We start from the raw sequence: 19,536 nt of genomic DNA on the forward strand, positions 1-19,536 counted from the left end.
ATGACAGCAAACTGCCACTCTCGAGCTGTCCCAAACAATGAACCCAGATAAATATCCTATAAATTCCATCTATTCCAGAGCCACCGCCTCTGACACTTAGTAAGTTTTCCACTGCAGGAAGATCTTATGAACACTGCAGTCATCCACAGGGAACTGAATAAAGGCCAGGTGACAAATGGTAAGACCAAGGAAGGTGAATAAAAAACTTCAGAATTATTTAAATAAGAGTGGTCCTCACCCATTGAAGTCCTGTCCTACTTAATCAACTATTTAAGTATTACTTAAATAATGCCCCACATACATGCCCTGCATAATGCCCTGCATGTATACGAAGTCGAAAATATCCTCAAAATACTTGTTGCTAGATGGGCTAATGGTTACTGTTTCACAACAGGGCCTTGCTAGTTTCCTATTTAATTTGGTGGCACATTCACATGTGGTAATATTCACACTTATCAATGCTTTTGTCAGAATCATACTATCATATCAATACCATACTACCACACTTTTCATACATACTATCAACATCATTCTACCGTATTTACCAATATCATACCATTGATTTATTTTTCATATTCAGGAACTGATGTCAGTAAGGAAGAGACAGCTAAAAGCAGAAAACTTCTAGTGCAAACAAGAGGCAATAAAAACAGTAGTTCAAGCAACTCTGTCCTTGTCTCTCACTCACACACACAACCAATATCTGAAAACATATCTCAGGTCAAATGGTGCAAACACTGTTTCCTGACATTTTATTCTAATGCAATGGAGAATAGAAAAGCTTTTCAAGTTCTTGTAGTGAGAGCAAGATATCTCTGAACAAAATACTTAAGAGTGTTAAGAGTGTGCTGCATATTCTTATCAGGATTTGTTAGTTAATTCTTACAATGCTCCTTCACAAGTAGGTAAAGCAGAAAGATTACATTATTACAGAGCAATCATATCAGTATCCATATAGTGATAGACAGTAAAAGGGTCCAGAATAGCTAAAATATTTCTGTCCAAGATAAAAACAGATTTTCTGGAAAGTAGAAAGTCACCTCTTTTTCCTATTTTGAATGAAGATTGAGATTTTTAAGCTCTTCTTGACATGTCTGAAACTTGTAACCCTCCTGAACAACCAACGCATTTATATATATCTAGCTGCCTCTTTGAAACAGACTACATTGACATTGCTAAAATGACAAAGACTACTACACTGCAACAAGTGAGCAATAGCATCACCTTTCCTTCCAGTATTCATCCAAATCTCTGCTGACAAAATAAGCCTTTTTAGAATCTCACAGAGTGAACTGACACAGCTATTGTACTAAGCAAAAAGAAGGTATGTGCCGAGCTAAAAACTTTGCTTCGCCCAAATCCTCCTCCTTTCCTAAGTGATTGGCAAAAAAAAAAAAGAGAGAGAGAGAGAAGTCTGTTTCAATCATCAGGCAATTAGGATTAAATAAAGTTCTTCCTCGCCTTGGAAGAACTCTCAAAACCAACTCAATCTTCTGGGAATGGTGAACTCCACACCTCAGACCCTTTAAAGTCTCTGCTTTAAGAATTATTAGTCAATCAATAATAAAACTGCCAATGAATTCTTAAAGCCAAGTTTTCCATAACTTTTACAGACAGATTTAATACCTGCTTTGGGTTCCATAAAAACTGTTACAGCAGAAGCTTTGAGGATTAACAAAGACAGTCAAACATCTTTATTTGCTGTTTGTTCTGGAGGCAACTGAGTAATTTCCAGGAAATCAGTCACCCAATATAGTTTTTACTTCTATGTCTATATTGAACAGCCTATATAATAGGACTGCAGTTCTTTCTCTCAGAAATTAATCACTTCAAGTCCTTCCGGATCCACCAAGGCCCCTGCAAACCAGAGGCACGTGGCTTAGCTGGACCAATGGCCCAAGTGAGCCAGTGCTGTTTCTGCTTCCCTGGCCGTCTGTGCTGCCGTCACCAGCGAGATAACCATCTGTATCTTAGTTAAAGGAACACATTCAGTATTTCTTCAGCTGTGTTCATAATCCAGCTGCCTCCACAATCATCTTCTCAAAGGTTATACCGTTTCGAAGTATGGACCGAGTTGCACCCCAAACCAGATGTGCATATGTATGCCAAGTTCTATTACGTTTGGAAGCGTAAAGGGAATAAAGCCTGCAACCTCTACCTGTTCTGGAGATTCGATGTAGTTCTTTTCCACCCTCTCTACATTATTTTGGTCATGGGTCTGATCTGAACACATACGAGTTCAGAAAGTTTTTTCTATGCACAAATTTCCAGACTACTTCTTAAAAACGACTCTGTTTTAGACTGTTGAAAATCAAGCTGTTAGAATTCACCAGAGCCTCAGCTGTACAAGTCTTAGAATCAAAGCAAGAAAAAAAAAGTTATCAGGGTTACCACTGCAAGGTGTTTGAGAACTCTCTGAACAGAAAGCAAGCCAGGTTGTGGTACTTGCATATTTGACTGCTATGAACTGAATAGGTCTACAGAAGCATTTAATGTACTTGATTAACTACGGAGAGGAGTAAATTACTACTACACAGTAGGCAATAAGACAGTAAGAAGCAAAATCAGCCCTACATTTGGAGGAAAAAAAATAAAAAAGGGTTTTACCCACAGCATCACTGGTCATTGGTGACTGAGCTTTAGCTCATGTCACACTTGACTTTTTTTCAGTGCTGTAAAAGGAAAGAGGATGCAGCACATTCAAAGGAAATGTAGATTGTCCCAAACACATGTCAAGGCATTAAATCTTTAGAAACCCATTTGTGAGCCAGCATTGCCACTGGCAGAGATGCGAGGGAAGGCTGACTCCACCAGGGCTCCAAGCAAGCTCAACAAGAGCTGCCCAGCTCGCGCGCACAGCTGGCTTTGCGAGTATCCCCAGAGGCCAGGCAGGCCCCCCTGCCCGTTCACACACAGCAACGTATTTTACGGGTATATCAACTGCTGTGCCTCACTGAGGATACTACTTGCCTAAAAGCCTATCCTTGCTGCAAGACCTTCCTTCCTCCCAAGCTGTTCCTCACAGGTCAGAGTCCATCAGCTTCCCTACAATTTGGTTAAAACAAAAAACAAACAAACAAAAAAAAGCTAAACTGTGCTGAAATGTGAAATTACTATATGTGAAATTACTTTGTATTCATAAAAAAAAGTGAATAGAAGCTAGTATTTCACATCAAATAATCATCAATTTCTAATAAAGTTTACCTCGGAGTTTTAAAGAATTCATTAACTAAATGCAAAAATAAGTTGAGGGTTAGCATATAAAAAAAAATTTTAAAAGACACTGAGAAGTTCTGTCTCCCACAAACCAACCCCATCTTCCCCTACCCCAAGTTTTCCCTTTATTTGGGAGCAGAACGTTTAAGCAAACAACAGGCAATGGAAATGCTGCTCTAGCTCACTACCCATTTCTGACAGCGATATTAAAATGATATTAAAAATATTCTATTGGTGATGCTCCTAGTTAAAATCTCTGACTAAAATAAGTAAGATAAAAAACAGCAGATTAAATGGCTTGACTAAGAAACAGGAAACTTGAGAGTTGCGATCCATTGGGAGTCTTTTGGTTTGAGACTGTTGCATGTTTTAAGAGAGCAAGTCATTCCTTGGATAATATTCTGTTGAATATAGGGGGGAAAATGTTTTCTTACAGTCCTTTTTCTCCCTCTGTGAAAGGTTGCTAAGGAAATGGTTCTCAGTAAGGTCAAGCAGTATAAACCCTGCTGTGTGTTTTAACGCAGCCAAATGCCACTTGATATTAATGCCTCTTGGTTCCTTTCATGTTCAAGTGTTAGCCCTTTCCAGTATTAATTCTTACTGCATATCTGTATATCTCCATATCTAATAAAATAGGCCAAGGGGGAAAAAATAGACAAGCATCAAGACGCCACAACAAGGTCAGAGGAAAGGAACTTTGCTACAACAGCGCTAGGACAGCCAGAGTCAAACCTTTCAAGCTATCAAGATCATTCTAAAACCACAAACCCAAACATAATTTCCAGTACAGCAATGAGATCTCCAAATTAAAAATCCAAATTAAAAACGAGTCATTAGGAATTACATAAAAGAAATTTGTTCAACTTTTTTCTCATTTTTGATATTTATTGCTTTAAGTTTATGTAAATGAAAGAAATCTTGGTGTATTGATATATCATTATTATGCCTCTGAAATGATTTCACATCTAAGTATGATATAAAACGGGGTTCTCAAAATATTGCATGTAATTTGATAGTCCCACTTCCATTTTCTAATGGACAGAATACTTATAACCAGAGATACTGTAACATATACTTTTCTAAACAGAAGGAAAAAAATTCAAAAGGATGAACATGCTGAACATGCAAGCCATTTTTCAAGGCATGCAAGATAGTGAACTAAAATATCTGAATTACAGAATTTTTTTTTTGCCACAAAGGCAACAGCTGTGTTGGCCGTTTCTATTCTAGCAGGACACTTCCAGAGGAAAAAAAGATCGCTGCTAAAAATAATAATAATTACAAGGCTTACACAGCAGTATGATTCCAATCATTATAAATGTTTCTGAGGGGTAAACTAAAAAAATCTCTAAGCACCAGATAACAGATAAATAAAGACACAGCAGGAATTCCGGAATTCCCCTCAGAGGGAACTTATTAAAAATAAAAGTATAAAAAACATGTTGATCCTAAAAAATGGAGAAGAATTTGACTATGGTTCCTCTGAAATGGAATAAAGTTAAATCTTTTCTCAAATAACTATTTTAGCAACTATTTTAGTCTTATTGTTCAGGCATTTTGCTCAGGCATTATTGTAGTTGTAGAACTATACTTTCATGATCAATAACATTAAAATATACTCTTACTTAATACTTTGCAAGTATTAAGATGTAATTTAAAACACAATATGTGGATAGTCAATCCTCTGATCATCTCTTAAGTCTCTGAATGCAGAAAGCTTTAAGGCCTATCCCCTGCTGGACACATTACAGTAAGTCTGGTAATCAAATTATTTGCATGGGTATATGCGCATGCATATACACACACACACACGCAGATTATGTTTCTTCACAGTTTAGGGTCTTCTTCTTTATCCATTGTTTTGACAAGACAAAACTAAGATAAGATAGTCTTGTGCACTCACTTCCCATTTACAGCTCCTCCTCCTCTACGCTCACGACTCAAGAAAGCTGCTACAAACAAGCAAGTGCTCAGGACGGGGAAAAAAGTCTTCAGGCAAAAAAAATAGAGAGAGAGAGAGAGAGAAAGAAAAAAAAAAAAAAGACCATCTTTAACCCAAAACCACATTTCTTAATATTTTTATGAACACTGCTTATTTCTGACCTTTTGGGATAATTTTTAGCATGCAAGCTAATGTTGTAGCCCACTTTGTACAGTGAACTAGAATAAGAAACCCAGCTACAGCTCCTTGACAAATTACCAGAGTCAGGGGGGAACCATTAGTTCTTGCAGAGGACCTGCAGTCTGACCTGCAGCTGCTCTGCTGCATGGGACTCTCCATACAGACAGGCAGCCCCCAGTGGATGTGGAAATAAAGATACTGCTAACGAGCTTGCACAGAAGAAAATAGAGAAGAAAGGAGCTTAGCTGGTTTTGCAGATAGAGCTAGCGAAAAAATCTTCCAAACTTTCAACTGCAAAGCCTAGAACCATTTCCCATCCCCTACAGCAATGGTGAAGTGAAACACCCTCTGAGGATGGCTGAGCACACAGCTCCCAGCACCAGCTGCCACCAAAAAGCAGGGCAGGACTGTGCTCCAAACGGCCCTATCCATCCACACGGTCATCGCCCCATGCACACGGTCATCATTTCCAGAACAGCCTCCTTCCTACTTCGGTGGGTGGTATGAGCTGTGAGCCCACAGCACCTCTGCCTTCTTGCTGCTCGCGCTGCCTGTCATGCCCCCGCGCGTGGCATGGTCTGGGCCTCGCTCCCAAGAGGCTTAGCCTGAGCTGAGATGATGGGAATCCCTCCAAAATCAGAGAACACGGCCAGACAGAAGAACAAAATGAATCCCTGGCAAATCCTGGAAACAAAGCCAGCGATAGCAGGGATGTGTTTCTGAGGGGCTCCCTCACAAAACTCAAATACCTGTAAGGCAACTCCAAGCAGAGCCTGAATAACTGTGGCCACAAAATAACAAGTCACAAGCAAAAAGAAAAAACAAAACAAACATGTTTGGATGTTTGCCCACAGTCTGTAGCTTGCTCTCATCCCCAGCAACAAATGGACTTCTTTATGGAATACTGACTTACTTCTTTCCTGTTGAAGATATTTGCAGGTCCTTGCTTCTAGCATAACAAATATACAAGAAATGGAATAGAGACAGTTATTTTAATTTGCTGTTTTCTTTAGCTCTGTAAAGCAACCTGGTTTATAATATACTGGCCATGCAACTAGAGAGAGTAACAACAGAAGCACAATGAAACAGCAGTGTCACAGATGTCTTCACTGTGGCAATCCTGAGCAAGTCTTGGTTTGGTCTCAGAGGACACAAGGAGGTAAAACTGTTAAGCACATTCACCCCTCTGAGCAACAGCTTTTAACTGCAGCATACTAGTAGGAGAAATGTGCAGTTACACAGCAAGGCCCATCTGACCATAGGAGGGATCCCCCCACACACACACTCTTTCTGGCGAGTTTCTAAAGACTGTTGAAAGCTCAGACTAAAACTAGAAATAATGTATGTAACAGTATGTTCTTTCCAGAGAGCTCAGAGTTCAGCTGCCCAGAAGTTCTCGAGACACTGTATCCTCAACACAAGTGCCTAAGGTGCTGGATCTGAACTTACACACTGGCAAGGGGAGCGTTATCACCATGTTTGAGGGTTATCTTCCCACAGCTGTTGCTGGGTTTTCCTCCTCTATGTTTAACAGCCATTCTAGTTTAAATCCTCCTGACAGTGAAAACAGAGCTATAGCTTGAGGTCAATAACTGGCTCAAACTGCAGCTTCTGATCCACCTGTGGGCTTCTAGCCAGGGACATTGGTACTACCTTGACATAGAGCCCCGAGTTGCACAAGAGCTCCATGCAGAAAAGCCAATGCTCTGGGCAAGGCACGGGTGGCTATGTACAAGAGGAATGTGCACTGGGAATTTTAACCAGGCAAATAAATGTAAACAACGAAAGAGGCTATGAGATCTGTTCTCCAGTTCTGTACGTAGCTACACACTGATTGTTTTTTTTTTTTTTTTAACTCCTCAAAAAAAAAATTGCTTGGAAGCAATGCTGGGAGCACCAGGAAGGGAATGTGCTGAGCAGAGAGAGCTCAAGAGTTACCCCAAGTATATAACTTTCACAAGTCCTACATAGGAGGAATAAGGAAACAAATTCACTCAGCTGTATACAACACAGACACCCAGAAGATGAGCAGCTCTCCATTTCACTGATAATGATGGCAGTACACATGGGATTGATTAAAAAAAAAAAAAAAAAAAAAAAACTAACACTTTAACACTTCCTTGCTCTGGAATCATATTCTGATCTTCCAAATTGACTCCAGTTTCCAGACCTGACAGAGTTTTAAAGTCAACAGGCAAACAAGGCTTCTCAAATTAGAAGCAATTCATCCAAAATTGCTATGCAAAGAGAACAGCCAGTTTCAGTTCCAGCAAAGTTGCACAGCTACGTGAGCATCACGCATTGAGAAATGGGTCTCCAAGTTTCTCAGTTTCTGAATAACTGTCTCCTTTGAACCCCTTCTCCAAAGCCTACTATGAAAGTGAAGCCTCGACAGTATGCACAGTCATACTTTCAAGCCAAATTGGAAATGTGTTTTCCATACACGTCATACACAAAGTTACTTCTCAATGTCAACGGCAGGCTCAAAAATCCCAATTCAAACAGAAAACTTTAAAGCATTTATCATAGCTTTGATCTTCTTTGAATTCTCATCACAAAAAGGATTACCACATTACTAGGTTAAACATACACCCCACAAACAAGCACGCTTTATTTCACATCTCAATCACTTCACAGAAATTGAGCACGTAGCTACCTTGGAAGAAAGGATATAATTTAACATCATGTTCATGACTTCAGTTGATTTCCTTAAGAACTTACAAAAGGAACAACAATTCCTCATATACAGTTTCTCCCAATATAGTCAGTGAAAAAACATTTTTTCCTTCTGGAGCCACATGCACAAAAGCAGTATTAGAAAAAGTACAAATGCTCATGATCACAGATAGACTACAAAGCCCTACTTAATGCATATACCATGATCTGTTTATTCTTTATTGTCACATCTTAGCTGCTATAATTCCCTCCTTCCTTGCTGCACTTTTCTGTAAAGTTTGAGACTGACAGCGCCCAGACAACTTTTTTACTTATCAGCACAACAAGATCTTGTTTCGGCCATGTACAAGAAAATAAAAGACAAAACACTCACAACTTTACTTGTTAATTACTATTCTCTGACAGGCTGCAAAACCACTAACATGAGTATACTCCAAAACTTTGGAAAAGGACCTTTGAATTTTCTTTACCTATTTTGGTCACCAGAAGCTATCACCACAATGAATCTCTCTAAAGCAAAGTCTCTAAAGCTTTTCCAGCATGTAAAGACACTTCTGTGCATCTTCACACACTGAAAATTAGGCAAGGTATTTTCTCTCAGGCCATTAGTTCTGCAGTTACATTGATCCTACTGAAGGAAAACAAAACAAACACTGCAAGTTACTACTTTTCCTACCACTTCCCATTTCTGTAGCAGTTACATGACCACACCATAAGTACCAGGCCAAACACATACTTAAACCTACCACCATCAGCAATCAACATCTTGTTACTGTGTAAAAGACCTTACTACACTGAAGAATGACTTCCCATAATCTTACCAGCAAAGCACCACTGAGAAGAAGCTCTATGCTTGAAGGATTCATTTCAAAAAACTTAAGGGACAATTGACAATGTCAATTCATAAAACTGCAAAAGACAGTTCCCATAAAAACAGTATTTGTGATTTGTCTGATTACCTGAGCTATTCTGGCAGTAGTATAACAACAAACAATTTTAATTCTCTCTCTCTATACATATATATATATTTGACTATAAAAAGTTTCCATCACTATGAAACTAATGCTTGCAATGCTGATTTCCATGGCACTGCTTAAAGAGACACTGCCGAAGAATAATGCAGATGTCAGAGCATTTTATGTAGCTGCAACAACATTTTGTGAGCAGTTTGGGCAGTGGATTTGCTCCAGGTTATTTTGACTACTATACACAGTATTCTCCTGAATTGAGCAGGGCATCTGTACAACGGAATTCAATGAGATTGCGAATAGTCAGAATGACACCAAATAGCACTGGGCAGAAAGATTCGGCACGGTAAGAACAGCCATCTACTTGTACACCCCATGCATCATCCTGTCAGCATGTTGTATAACAGTTTCAAAAAAGGGAAATTAAATCTTAAATAAAAAGGCCTGACCTGAACCAACAAAGCAAGCAGGAAATTGAGTAAAGGCTGACACTCTTCTTAGCAATCCTACTATGGCAAGGTTTTGACTCACAGATAGGATCATTTTGCCATCTTCCCAAAAGAAGATGCCTTGCCATACCTTAATAAAGTAGTGACAGAGGACAACTTCTCTTTGGAATTGTGAATGTTCATCAACCACTTCCTTAATTCACCAGCATGCTAACAGATCCTCCAAGAACAATTCTAAATGTAGTAAACATAAGCACTAAGCACTAAAATGGCATATTGGAAGGTATATTAGGCAACATCTTTACTTAAATATCTTTAAGTAGCACAAGCGTTCTGTAACGCATACACAAAAATTTTACCAAAATACTTCGCATGGTTTTGCCATGATTTTAACAGAGAATTTTTATTTTGAAAGTAGTCTTTCTTAAATGCAATATTAACCTTTCGCATAAGCAATCCAAACAAAATTCTGCTAGATCACGAAGAATCTTCCAGCTAGTCATGCCTTTCTCCTCTCAACAAAACTGAGCAAAGGGACTCTGTCCACAGAACTGTCAGTTAGGACCCTAGTGCATTCAGAATAGTTTCATAAAGTTCTGCTTCTGAGAAGAGACACTGTGGAAAGCATTTGTTCAGCCAGTCAACTGCTGTCACTGCCATGAATATGAATAAGCTCCAACAGAGGACACTGAGCTTTTGCAAACGTAAGAATATCTCATTGTCCAGAGTTAATCTTTTACCAATAAATCAAGTCTGCCATTATTTAGATATTTTTATTTTCCTCCAGTGTCTGTGGGGAGGGAGTCTTGTTTTGAAGCCCCCTTCTTCCCATTTGCATATATCTTTTTTCATGCTGCCCCTTGTTAAGCTTTCAGAGCAGTATGAGAAATCTCACTATTAATGGTAGCAGGCCCTTAAAGAGGTATTTTGGCTGCTTCTCTTGAATGCACATGGTACTAACTAGCACCCATGCTGAGACAAAAACACAGCAAAAGAAATTGTTCAGAGCTAATGAAAATTAACATTTGGTAATTTTGCAACTGTAATTTGCATGTAAAGAAGTTACACACAAATACATATGGATTAATGCAAATTTTCATACAGAGAAAGATTCACTCTGTGCTCTGTAAAACTAACGGTAAGGCTGATGATGAATCATTTTTTTACAATATTCTTGTTTAGGTATATAAATAGCTCTCTTTTTCTAGAACAATTACTACTGAAAAAATACAGCTTCTGAAATAACCTGGGCCATAATTAACCTAGGCTTTATTTAATCACATATAATATTTTAGAGTTTTACTTATAAAGGCAAGCTGATTAATTCGAACGCGTCCCTTTCCCAAACACCCGCCCCCGCCTGCCGTGATTCGGCGCTCAGCGCCCCGCGAGCCCCGCACGCGCCGGGCAGGGTCCGCGCCCCTCGCCCGGCCCCGCGGGCGACAGCGGAGCGGAGGCCGCCGGGCCCCGGCTCGCGAATGGGCCGCCCGCCCCGCCGGCGGCGCCCCCGCGCGCCGCGTCCCTGCCCTTTCCTTGTAGGACAGCGCCCACCGCCGACAGACACAAAGTTTCCAGCCGAGCGCCGCCCGCGCCGCTCACCTTCCTGCACCGCATGGAAAGGGTTGTTGGCTTCTATGAGCTTGATGGAGTAGGTGATCTTCTCGCTCTGGAGGATGTCGTCATTGAGGTTCAGATCCGACACGGCCTGCTTGAACACTCGTCGTCCTTGGCGGCATTGCCTTCGAAAATGGCACCTGGGAGAGGAAGGCGGCACAGGGTGACACTGCCGCCCGAGCTCCGCGCACCTGCGGCACCGGCCCGGTCCGGCCGCTGCCCCCCGCTTGCTGCCCCGCGGCAGCCTGAAGCGCCCGCTTCGCCCTCCCGCTCGTGCAGCGGACATGCAAACAGCTGGCGCTGTACGTTACGTAACGGGCGCGGGGCGCGCGGGCACAGCCCGGCCGTACCCCCGCGCGCGGAGCGCCGCACACCCTCCCGCGGGCGCGCAGCAGTGCCGCGGATTCGCACCGCGCGCAGCCCCTCTGCGCTGCCACCGGCCCGCGCTCTCCGCCGGGCGAGGAGCCCAAGTTTGAGCGGGGAGAAGGAAGCCCCCGGCCCCGTCCCTCGGCGGCGAGGGGCGCCCCAGATGCCGCGGCCGCCACTACCCCCGTCTCCCTTAGAGCCTTGCACTGCTGCCTGCCCCGCTCCGCCCCAGGCAGCTCCGCTCGGAGCCAGAGCCCCTGCCCCGGGGCCGCGAAGCTCGGGGCAGGACTGGTCCCCGCGTCCCCCGGTCCCGGAGCGGGGCGACACGGGCCCTTCCACCCATCCCCGCTCGCCGCTCCTTTCATTATCACCCCTATTCCCCCCAAAACCGCTGGAATTACTGCTTTTCATTGCCCGGCCATCTCCTCTTTCATCAGCCTCCACAAGTGTTTCTCTCCCGCCTCCGAACAGCCTCATTTTCCTTCCTGCTGGTACCTTCCAATGCCAGCCCAAAGGTGACTGCAGAACCTCACTCGTGCCTGCTCCGCTGCGCGGGGACAGCGCTCTCTCTTGCTCCCACAAGCCATAAAAGTTCTTAGCAGCCTTTCCTCTGCCTCCTACTCATTAGCCTCTTCTCCGCACTGCTCATCCAGCCTGCTTGCTGCCCAGGGTTTTGCATGAGATCTTATTTAAACCACAACAGTTGTGTGCGCGCACACGCACACCCACAGGCACACGCATGCATACATGCACACACGTGCACCCACAGGCATACATGCACACACACACATGCATGCACACACACGCACAGACGGAGCCGCTGCGAATCTCGCCTCTCCAGCCTTTTCCCAGCTAACTCGTCTCCCCGCATTCCAGCTCGGCTGACACCTGCTATGCGGAGAAGGAAATCTGGGGATCATGTCCCTGAAAGTTTCCCTGCGAGCACGTTCACATTATGCCTCTCTCCTGTCCTTTTTTTTTTTTTTTTTTTTTTTTTTTTCCCCGGCGGGGAGGAGGTAGGAAGAGGGGCTCTTCCAAGCAAACAGGTCCCCACATGGGCTCTCGGGCCGCACGGGAGAGCGCAGCGGGCGCCCCGGCGGGTCTCCCCCGCCTCGCGGCCGGGCCCGGCCGGCCGCGCAGCCCTCGCTTCGCCCCTAACTTTGCAGGCAGGGGAACTGGGCTGCCTTTCTCTCCCCTCCTCCCTCCTGCGCGGAGTTGCGCTCGCTCGCTGGTGTGACATTACCGCGGTTAACCGAGACATCCTTTCATTTATTTACCTACCGCCTCCCTCCTCTCCCCCCGCAACCCCCCGCTGCCTCTCTTACCAATGTGGATGATGGAGTCCGCCCGCACCGAAACGCACTGAAATATCCAGGGGAAAAGCCAGAACATCAACACTTCCATTTCCAGCCTCTCGCACAGCACATCAGCGCGGGCTTGGTGGCGAGGCAGATGGGGAAAAGAAGAGAGAGAGGAGAAGAAAAAAAAAAAAAAAGGAGCAAGGGGAGGTGGAGCAAGGCGGCGGGGGGGAAAGGCAGCCAGAAACCCCCCCCCCCCGAAAAAATATATTCCAAATCCCCGCAGTACCACACAATTTTTCCAAGATTGAGCAAAAGAGGAGAGAAAGAGGCGGGGGGGGAGAGGAAAGAAGAAAAAGCAAAAAGCGGCGGTGCTACGAATCGCGGCGCTGGCTGCCAGCCGGGCGGGCGGCGGAGCCCCCAGCGCTCGCTGCGAGCCGGGGCGCCGGCAGAGCGCGAACTGCGGAGCGGCCCCCCCGCCGCCGCCGCCCGCCCCCCGCGCCACGTGACTGCGGCGCCCGGCCGCCCGGTGCCGCCGGGGCACGGCGCGCGCGGGCTGTGCCGCGGCTCCCACCGGCGGCGGCAAAGCCTCCACGCGCGCCGGGGTGCACGCATACATATATATATATATATATATATATATATATATATATATATATATATATATATATATGCATATATATACACACACGTGCTCTTTATTACAGAGACATGGCTGCTGGCGGCAAAGCAGCGGGGAGAGGGCGCGCGGCGCGGCGGGCGCGGCTGCAGCGCCGAGCACGGAGGACGCCGGGCGGCAGCGGGCGCGGTACCTGCCCGGCCCGGCCGCCGCCAGGTAAGGGCGGCGGGAGCGCCCGCTGCCGCTCTGCCAACCTGCGCCGCGGGGGACGGTGCTGCGGGGCGGCGAGGCGGGGAAAGCGCCTTCCTCCTGCCCGCTCTGCCCGGGACACGATCCGCCCCGGAGGAGCCGCATGGAAATGGGGGAATTTTTACCCCGTGCTTGGGAGCGGGTATAGAGGGTACCGGGGGGAGCGGTCCAGCAAAACCGGCTCTGGTTTTGTTTTGGTTTTCAATGAAATCCAATTCATAAATTGGACATGCTCGGCCTCAGAAGACTAATTCATCCGCTAAAACAAACGCATCAGTGATTGCAGGCACCCAAACGTGACAAGCTTCTCAATATGCCAGGGATCCAGAGAAAACAAATTCATTCAGGAGCCCGAACCGTAATTAAAACTACTGCCAAGAAGATGAGTTGAGAGCAGGATGTTACCAAGATCATTAAGCCGCCGAGGGGCTGAGGCCCGGCCTGCAGTGGCGATACGTGCAGATAATGTCAGCGCTTGCACAGGACGAGGTCGCCGCTTGCGAGCCCCGGCCCCGGGCTGCGGGGCAGCAGGGGGTCCTGCCCGCTCCCCGCCGCAGCCGTCCAGCTGCGCAGGAGGCCGCTGCTCCCCTGCGCCCGCCCCCGCAGACCCCTCGCCCCCTTCTTTACCCAAGCAACGGCACCCCCGCTCAGCAAACCTTTTACAAGCAGCGCCTTGTACCGGCGCTGCTCAATTCTCCATATACCTAGGATTATTCGCTTGCAAGAGAGATTGCTGCAGTGCATTTATTTAATAGAGAAAGCATTTTTTTTTCATGCAGAAGACGGCACAGCAAAAACGCTTAATACTACGGACTAGCAGATAGAGAGGAGCTCTACAGTGCAGGGGGAGGCAAGGGGAGGGAACACACGTATGGACCAAGCAGAGCCAAAGAGCAGGAAGCTGGAATTGAAGTGATAGCAACAAGAATCCCTGTTGATCTACAGGCATCCACAGCTTCCTATTCAGAGGTAAGTACAAAACCACAGCTTTTGAACAGGGAAAAGCAGGGAGTAAATAAAACAAGATATACTTTTGAAAATAAATCACTTGTTAACTACTTTTACTTCAGTTCTCGTTTTAAATATGCAGTTTCACATTGATCAATGCAGAATGATTAAATACCATACTCCATATTTCATGCAACAAAAATACTTAATTCAGGTAATTGGCTTCTGGGACAAAGATCAATAAAAATGTTCCTTATTTGACTACGTTAGCAAGTCAAAATTAATTCTAATTTACATTCATTTCCAATCAATATGGACTTAATGGCTTACATAGGCTCTTTAAAAAGTTAAGCACCTATATTGACCACACTCATATATATGACAATAACAAGCACATGTTTGGGAATTACAGTGCCACGGAACCAGTCTCTGACTTCCATAGGGGAAAGGAAGATGAAATTTGTTTGTGTTTGAGAGGCACTTCAGGATCCTAGCCAGAAACTTCTAGAAATGTACAGCTCTTATCCCAGCGTTGGAGAGAGCATCCCAAGATCAGGCAGTTCACCTCCAAGCCCTTGAGAGTAGCCTTGCTGCCTTGCAGGTTTGCACAGCGAGATCTTGCCCTCAGCTCAGACACCTCAGGCTGTTGTAATAATTACAAAATACTAATGCTAAACATGAAAACCCCGAAATGCAGTGAATACAGCAAGCAACAGAATTTCCTGAGAAATTCAGAAGCAAATAATTTACACATAGAAAATAATCCAATCACAGCCAAAAGAAGAAGGGAGAAAGCACAGAAGCCCCAAGCACCACAAAATAGGAAACAGAGGCCAAAGCCGGAGAGGGGGGCGGGAGGGAATGTTTGTCACAGCCCATGGACATTAGGACACAAGGAGAATGCCCAGAAGAAATCCCAAATGCCATCAAACCAGATTTCTAACTTGCAAAGCACAATGATCCACAGCAGCAAGGCAACAGAAGCAGGGCTCCTCTTGACCCCAAAAACCAAGCTGTGTGGAGCTGCCCACGCTTCAGCACGTCTCCTTTTCCTTGCTCTACTTTGTGGACTGCAAGGAAGTGTCAGAAGAGGAAAGAAAACAAAGCCCCAAGCCACAGCCAGTCATGTCCTTGAGTGCCGTTAAAGCCCCAAGAGGCTGCAGTCATCCAGCTGCGTATCAGAGGGCTGAATCAAGGTCTCCAGACTCTCCAAACATTTAACAGCCCTGCACAAAACCACCCAGTAACGAGAGAAGCAGGAATCTATAACAATGGCCAAAGAGCAGGGCTGCAGCTTCAATTCCAACCCTGCAAGATGGAGAGTGCTGCAGCATCAAAACTTCAATGTCTTTGGTTTTAAATTCGATTTAAGTCAGACTTTTGAAACTATTGCCTTGCGCATACACATAAAAAAAAGGGCGCTCTGACTTGCATTACGCTTTCCACAATGCTGTTTCATTAAAAGAAAAAAAAAAAAAAACAACTGCCCTGCCTCCTTTGCCTAATACTTCCCTCCTTCCAAAAAAAGCCATTTAAGTTGAATTTTCCAAGCACAGAATAAATACGGGCATTCATTTCAGATTTGCCATTCCTGAAGTGCAACTGGAAGAATACTGGCATTTGGTGGAAGGTTTAGACGTTGTTTAGATGCAGCAGTCAGCACTAAAAGGCTAATCTATTTGCCAGCATTTGGCATATCAAAACAGTGCAACTTGCCCCAATAGTCTATCATCACTGCGTAGGGGCCATTACACATTACCACGTAAGGTAGCATGGGATTTGCAGTGTGAGTGGAACAAAGGGTTATCTCAAGCAACAGTCACTATTCGAAGTTCAATTCCTTGGCAACAGAGAAAATTCTATGCACATCTCTAACAGCTCTACTACCTTTGCAAACCACGGTGGTGATTTAAGCTAACTCATCATGAGATATTGCAGAGCTTATTTCTGTTGTCAGAGTGAACATGGAACAAAGTCTGCACCAAAAGGCTTCTGCAGCTGCTCCAACACGATTGGACTGAAGCTACATTGCAGGTACAGCTGTCCCCAGCTGAGAGGCCAGAAAAGGCCCACAAGAGCCTGGTTCCAGGGCGCTCTCCCTCTCTGCTGCCACCGTCAGTACAAAATGCTTCTTGGAAACAACATCACAAGTGCAGCTGCCTGGGTCCGGGGACTCCTGATGTCTACTGGGCATATATACACAGCATGGTAAATTGCTTCACAAGTAAGCACGAGCAAGGACAGCACCCTGGGACAAGTGGAGTAGTACAGCCCCAGAAAGCTCAAAATAAATGGAGTGCCTGCAAGTTTCACCTCTCTCTCCTCTCCTAACTTCCACCCATTTACTGTAGCTAGGTTAAGGCTTCCATACATCAAAACTGGGACAATGCTAAGTGCATAAAACAGAGGGAAGAGCACTGGGTGGAATCGCTGCATGTAGTCTACTAAGTGGAAGAACAGAAAAAGACTCACAATCTGGATAATCTAGATATGGGGAAATAACATGCTTTAAAGCTGCCCCTAGAGTTTTTTCAAGAATCTTTTCACTTAGCAGGTGAAGGAAAGTGCAGAGAAAAATCTCCAGTCCCTCTGACAGCACAAATACATCATGGCCCAATGCTTTGAAGACGGTCCCTAAAACATGCATGTAGACCTATGTGTATACACAGATGCATCCTAGAAACTATTACAATTCCCTTTGAAAGAAATTGGAACAACACCTCTACGGTTACATTCTATCAGTTACTACCATGTACGGGTTTAAAGATGCAGCAAGTACCTCCAATTTTTAGCTGCTGCTCACTTTCTGGGGAGTTCACTGTAAAAATTGTCACAGAAAAAATTTCACAAAAAAAAAATCAGATTCTACACACTATATTTCACATTTCCCTCCTTCCCAAATGATCAACAGAAGGCCTACAGTTACCACAAAAATTGAGTTTCATCACACTTTGGAACAAGAAATTTAATAGTTCTTCTGTTTGGAAATAGTAATGCAAAAACTCAGACCTACTATATATCCTTAAGGTTGGGGATTTTTGCATTTAAGAAATGACTTGTCATTCTCCTGTGGTGATGGCTCTAGGTTTCAATTGCTTTACTGAAGCTTCCTTTAATTTGGTGAAACCCTCTTTTTCCCTTTCATAGTATGATAATATGCCAGGAATAACACCCTAGATGCTCAGCAAAAAGAGGCTGCTGAATGACAGAGCTCCTTGTGGGACAGTCGACTTTATCAATAGTTGTGTGACTACTAACAATCTGAAACTTGACTGTAAGTAATTATTTTATTTGGATTGTCATGCCCTGTGAGATGCCATAAAGAATGGAAAGCACTTTCATTTCCAGATTTTTACCAAATTTAATTCTGCAGAGTTCATATAGCCTACATTTGATTTAATTCATGCTTATGTTTGCTTAATTTCAGCAGTCCAGTATCTGTTGCATCTTGGGGAGATTCATACCTAATTCCCTACTCTTTTCTTTCACTTGTACCTTTTGATACCCTATTTTTCTTTAACAGACATTCCCCTAAAAGTAAGTCCCCATATAGGCTTTTCCAACCCCCTACATTTTCCTAGCTGCATAAGCACAGTCTTAATTTAGTCTAATGCAGGCTGTATCAGTGTTAGTATATTTAATCTCTGCCTTGGCATTTGTATTGAATAAACAGTTTGATTCAGAGGAAACTCAAAATGAACCTGCTTATTCACAATATTTTGCTATCATCAATATGTATTTTGTAGAGAGCTCTAAAACACAGGTGGCTGAAGAATCCATTACCATCAGAGATGCAAATATACCTCAGGCACAGGAAGAAAACTCTCTCCTTCACTGCCAAGCAAACTCCTTGTCATTATATCCACTGGACACTAAGCAAACCCATGTTCAACTTCCTCTTTTCTGACTGGAAAAGTCTTAACTTTGTAAGTTAGTTTTCCTGAGCAGGGATTCATTTCTAAAAATCGGGAGTCTGGGGGAAAGAAAAGGTACAATTGCCATCTCTGCCGCAGCACAGGTACATAAGGTACAGATACATCCTTTCTACATAAGGGTATGAACTCCCAAGGTAGAAGGGTTTATTCATAATTTAATAGTGGCCATTCTATCAAGATAATATCTGAATTAATCTCATTGACACTCATCTGAAGGAAAAAAAAATGCAAGTTTCTCCACCAAACAGAAATACTAGTCTCCAAGATAATTCCTGCTCCTGCATATTAAAGACAAGAGTAAAAATAATACTGCATCCACTGTCTCAATATCAGTCCAACACATTTTTAACAGTATAAAATGCACATACCATCCAGCCTCGTTTCTATTGAATAAGCTGCCTTCTGTGGATTCAAAGACCAGTCTAAACCAGCTGTCCTTCGACAGGGACATGCGGTCTTTTCAGGAAAAGGGTGCCCATCTTGGACTCCATAATAGACACCCTTTTTTTTTTCCCAAGAAGGGATGAAATAAAGATCTTATAATACAAACAGGCTGACTATCATTCCATGTCCAACTTCAAAATTCATCTCAAGAAAGCCTGTGCTTATTATTTTGTATCTTAAAAAATTAACACAAGCAGTACATTAAACTGTCACGGTTTTCAAGTTTTTTTTTTTTTTTTTTTTTTAAAAAGTAGTGTTATCCAGCATTTAGAGTAGAGGGGCCTTGATGCCTGGGCTCCAATCCCACCACTGTCACTGATGCAGATCATGACTAATCAAGTCGACTGTTGCCTGAACACTGTATTCAGTTCCCAATTTAAGGGTGAACAGGAACATCCAGTTCCTTCCCTCAGTTTCCATACCCTCTCAGCCGGCCTACTTTCCTGAGAGGTGTAGGGCAGATAGCACGGATTTATCTTTGCCTGGACAAGCCATTAATTGTAAATAACTTCACCTTGGTAAATTATAGAGATAATATTTTAATGCATTTAAAATCCTTTCAAGCAGAAATTATTTTTTCCATGAATCCTTTTGCCTATGAATACACCTAGGCATTCTTAAGATCTCCAACA

At 43.9% G+C, this 19,536-nt stretch overlaps 1 protein-coding gene across 1 annotated transcript in view; it reads right to left on the bottom strand.

Moving 5' to 3' along the window:
• GRID1 (glutamate ionotropic receptor delta type subunit 1) overlaps nucleotides 1-12,920 on the bottom strand; it is a 437,352-nt gene extending 424,432 nt beyond the window's left edge. The window contains 3 exon segments of the mRNA XM_088526360.1: nucleotides 11,031-11,147; nucleotides 11,150-11,185; nucleotides 12,737-12,920. Coding sequence (XP_088382486.1) covers nucleotides 11,031-11,147; nucleotides 11,150-11,185; nucleotides 12,737-12,815 — 232 coding nt within the window. The 5' untranslated portion in view covers nucleotides 12,816-12,920.
• Between the last annotated feature and the right edge of the window lie 6,616 nt (nucleotides 12,921-19,536).

Source organism: Tinamus guttatus, unplaced genomic scaffold (assembly GCF_059628265.1).
Source record: "Tinamus guttatus ecotype Peru unplaced genomic scaffold, ASM5962826v1 Tinamus_guttatus_pri_ptg000246l, whole genome shotgun sequence".
NCBI classification, from domain to species: Eukaryota; Metazoa; Chordata; class Aves; order Tinamiformes; family Tinamidae; genus Tinamus; species Tinamus guttatus.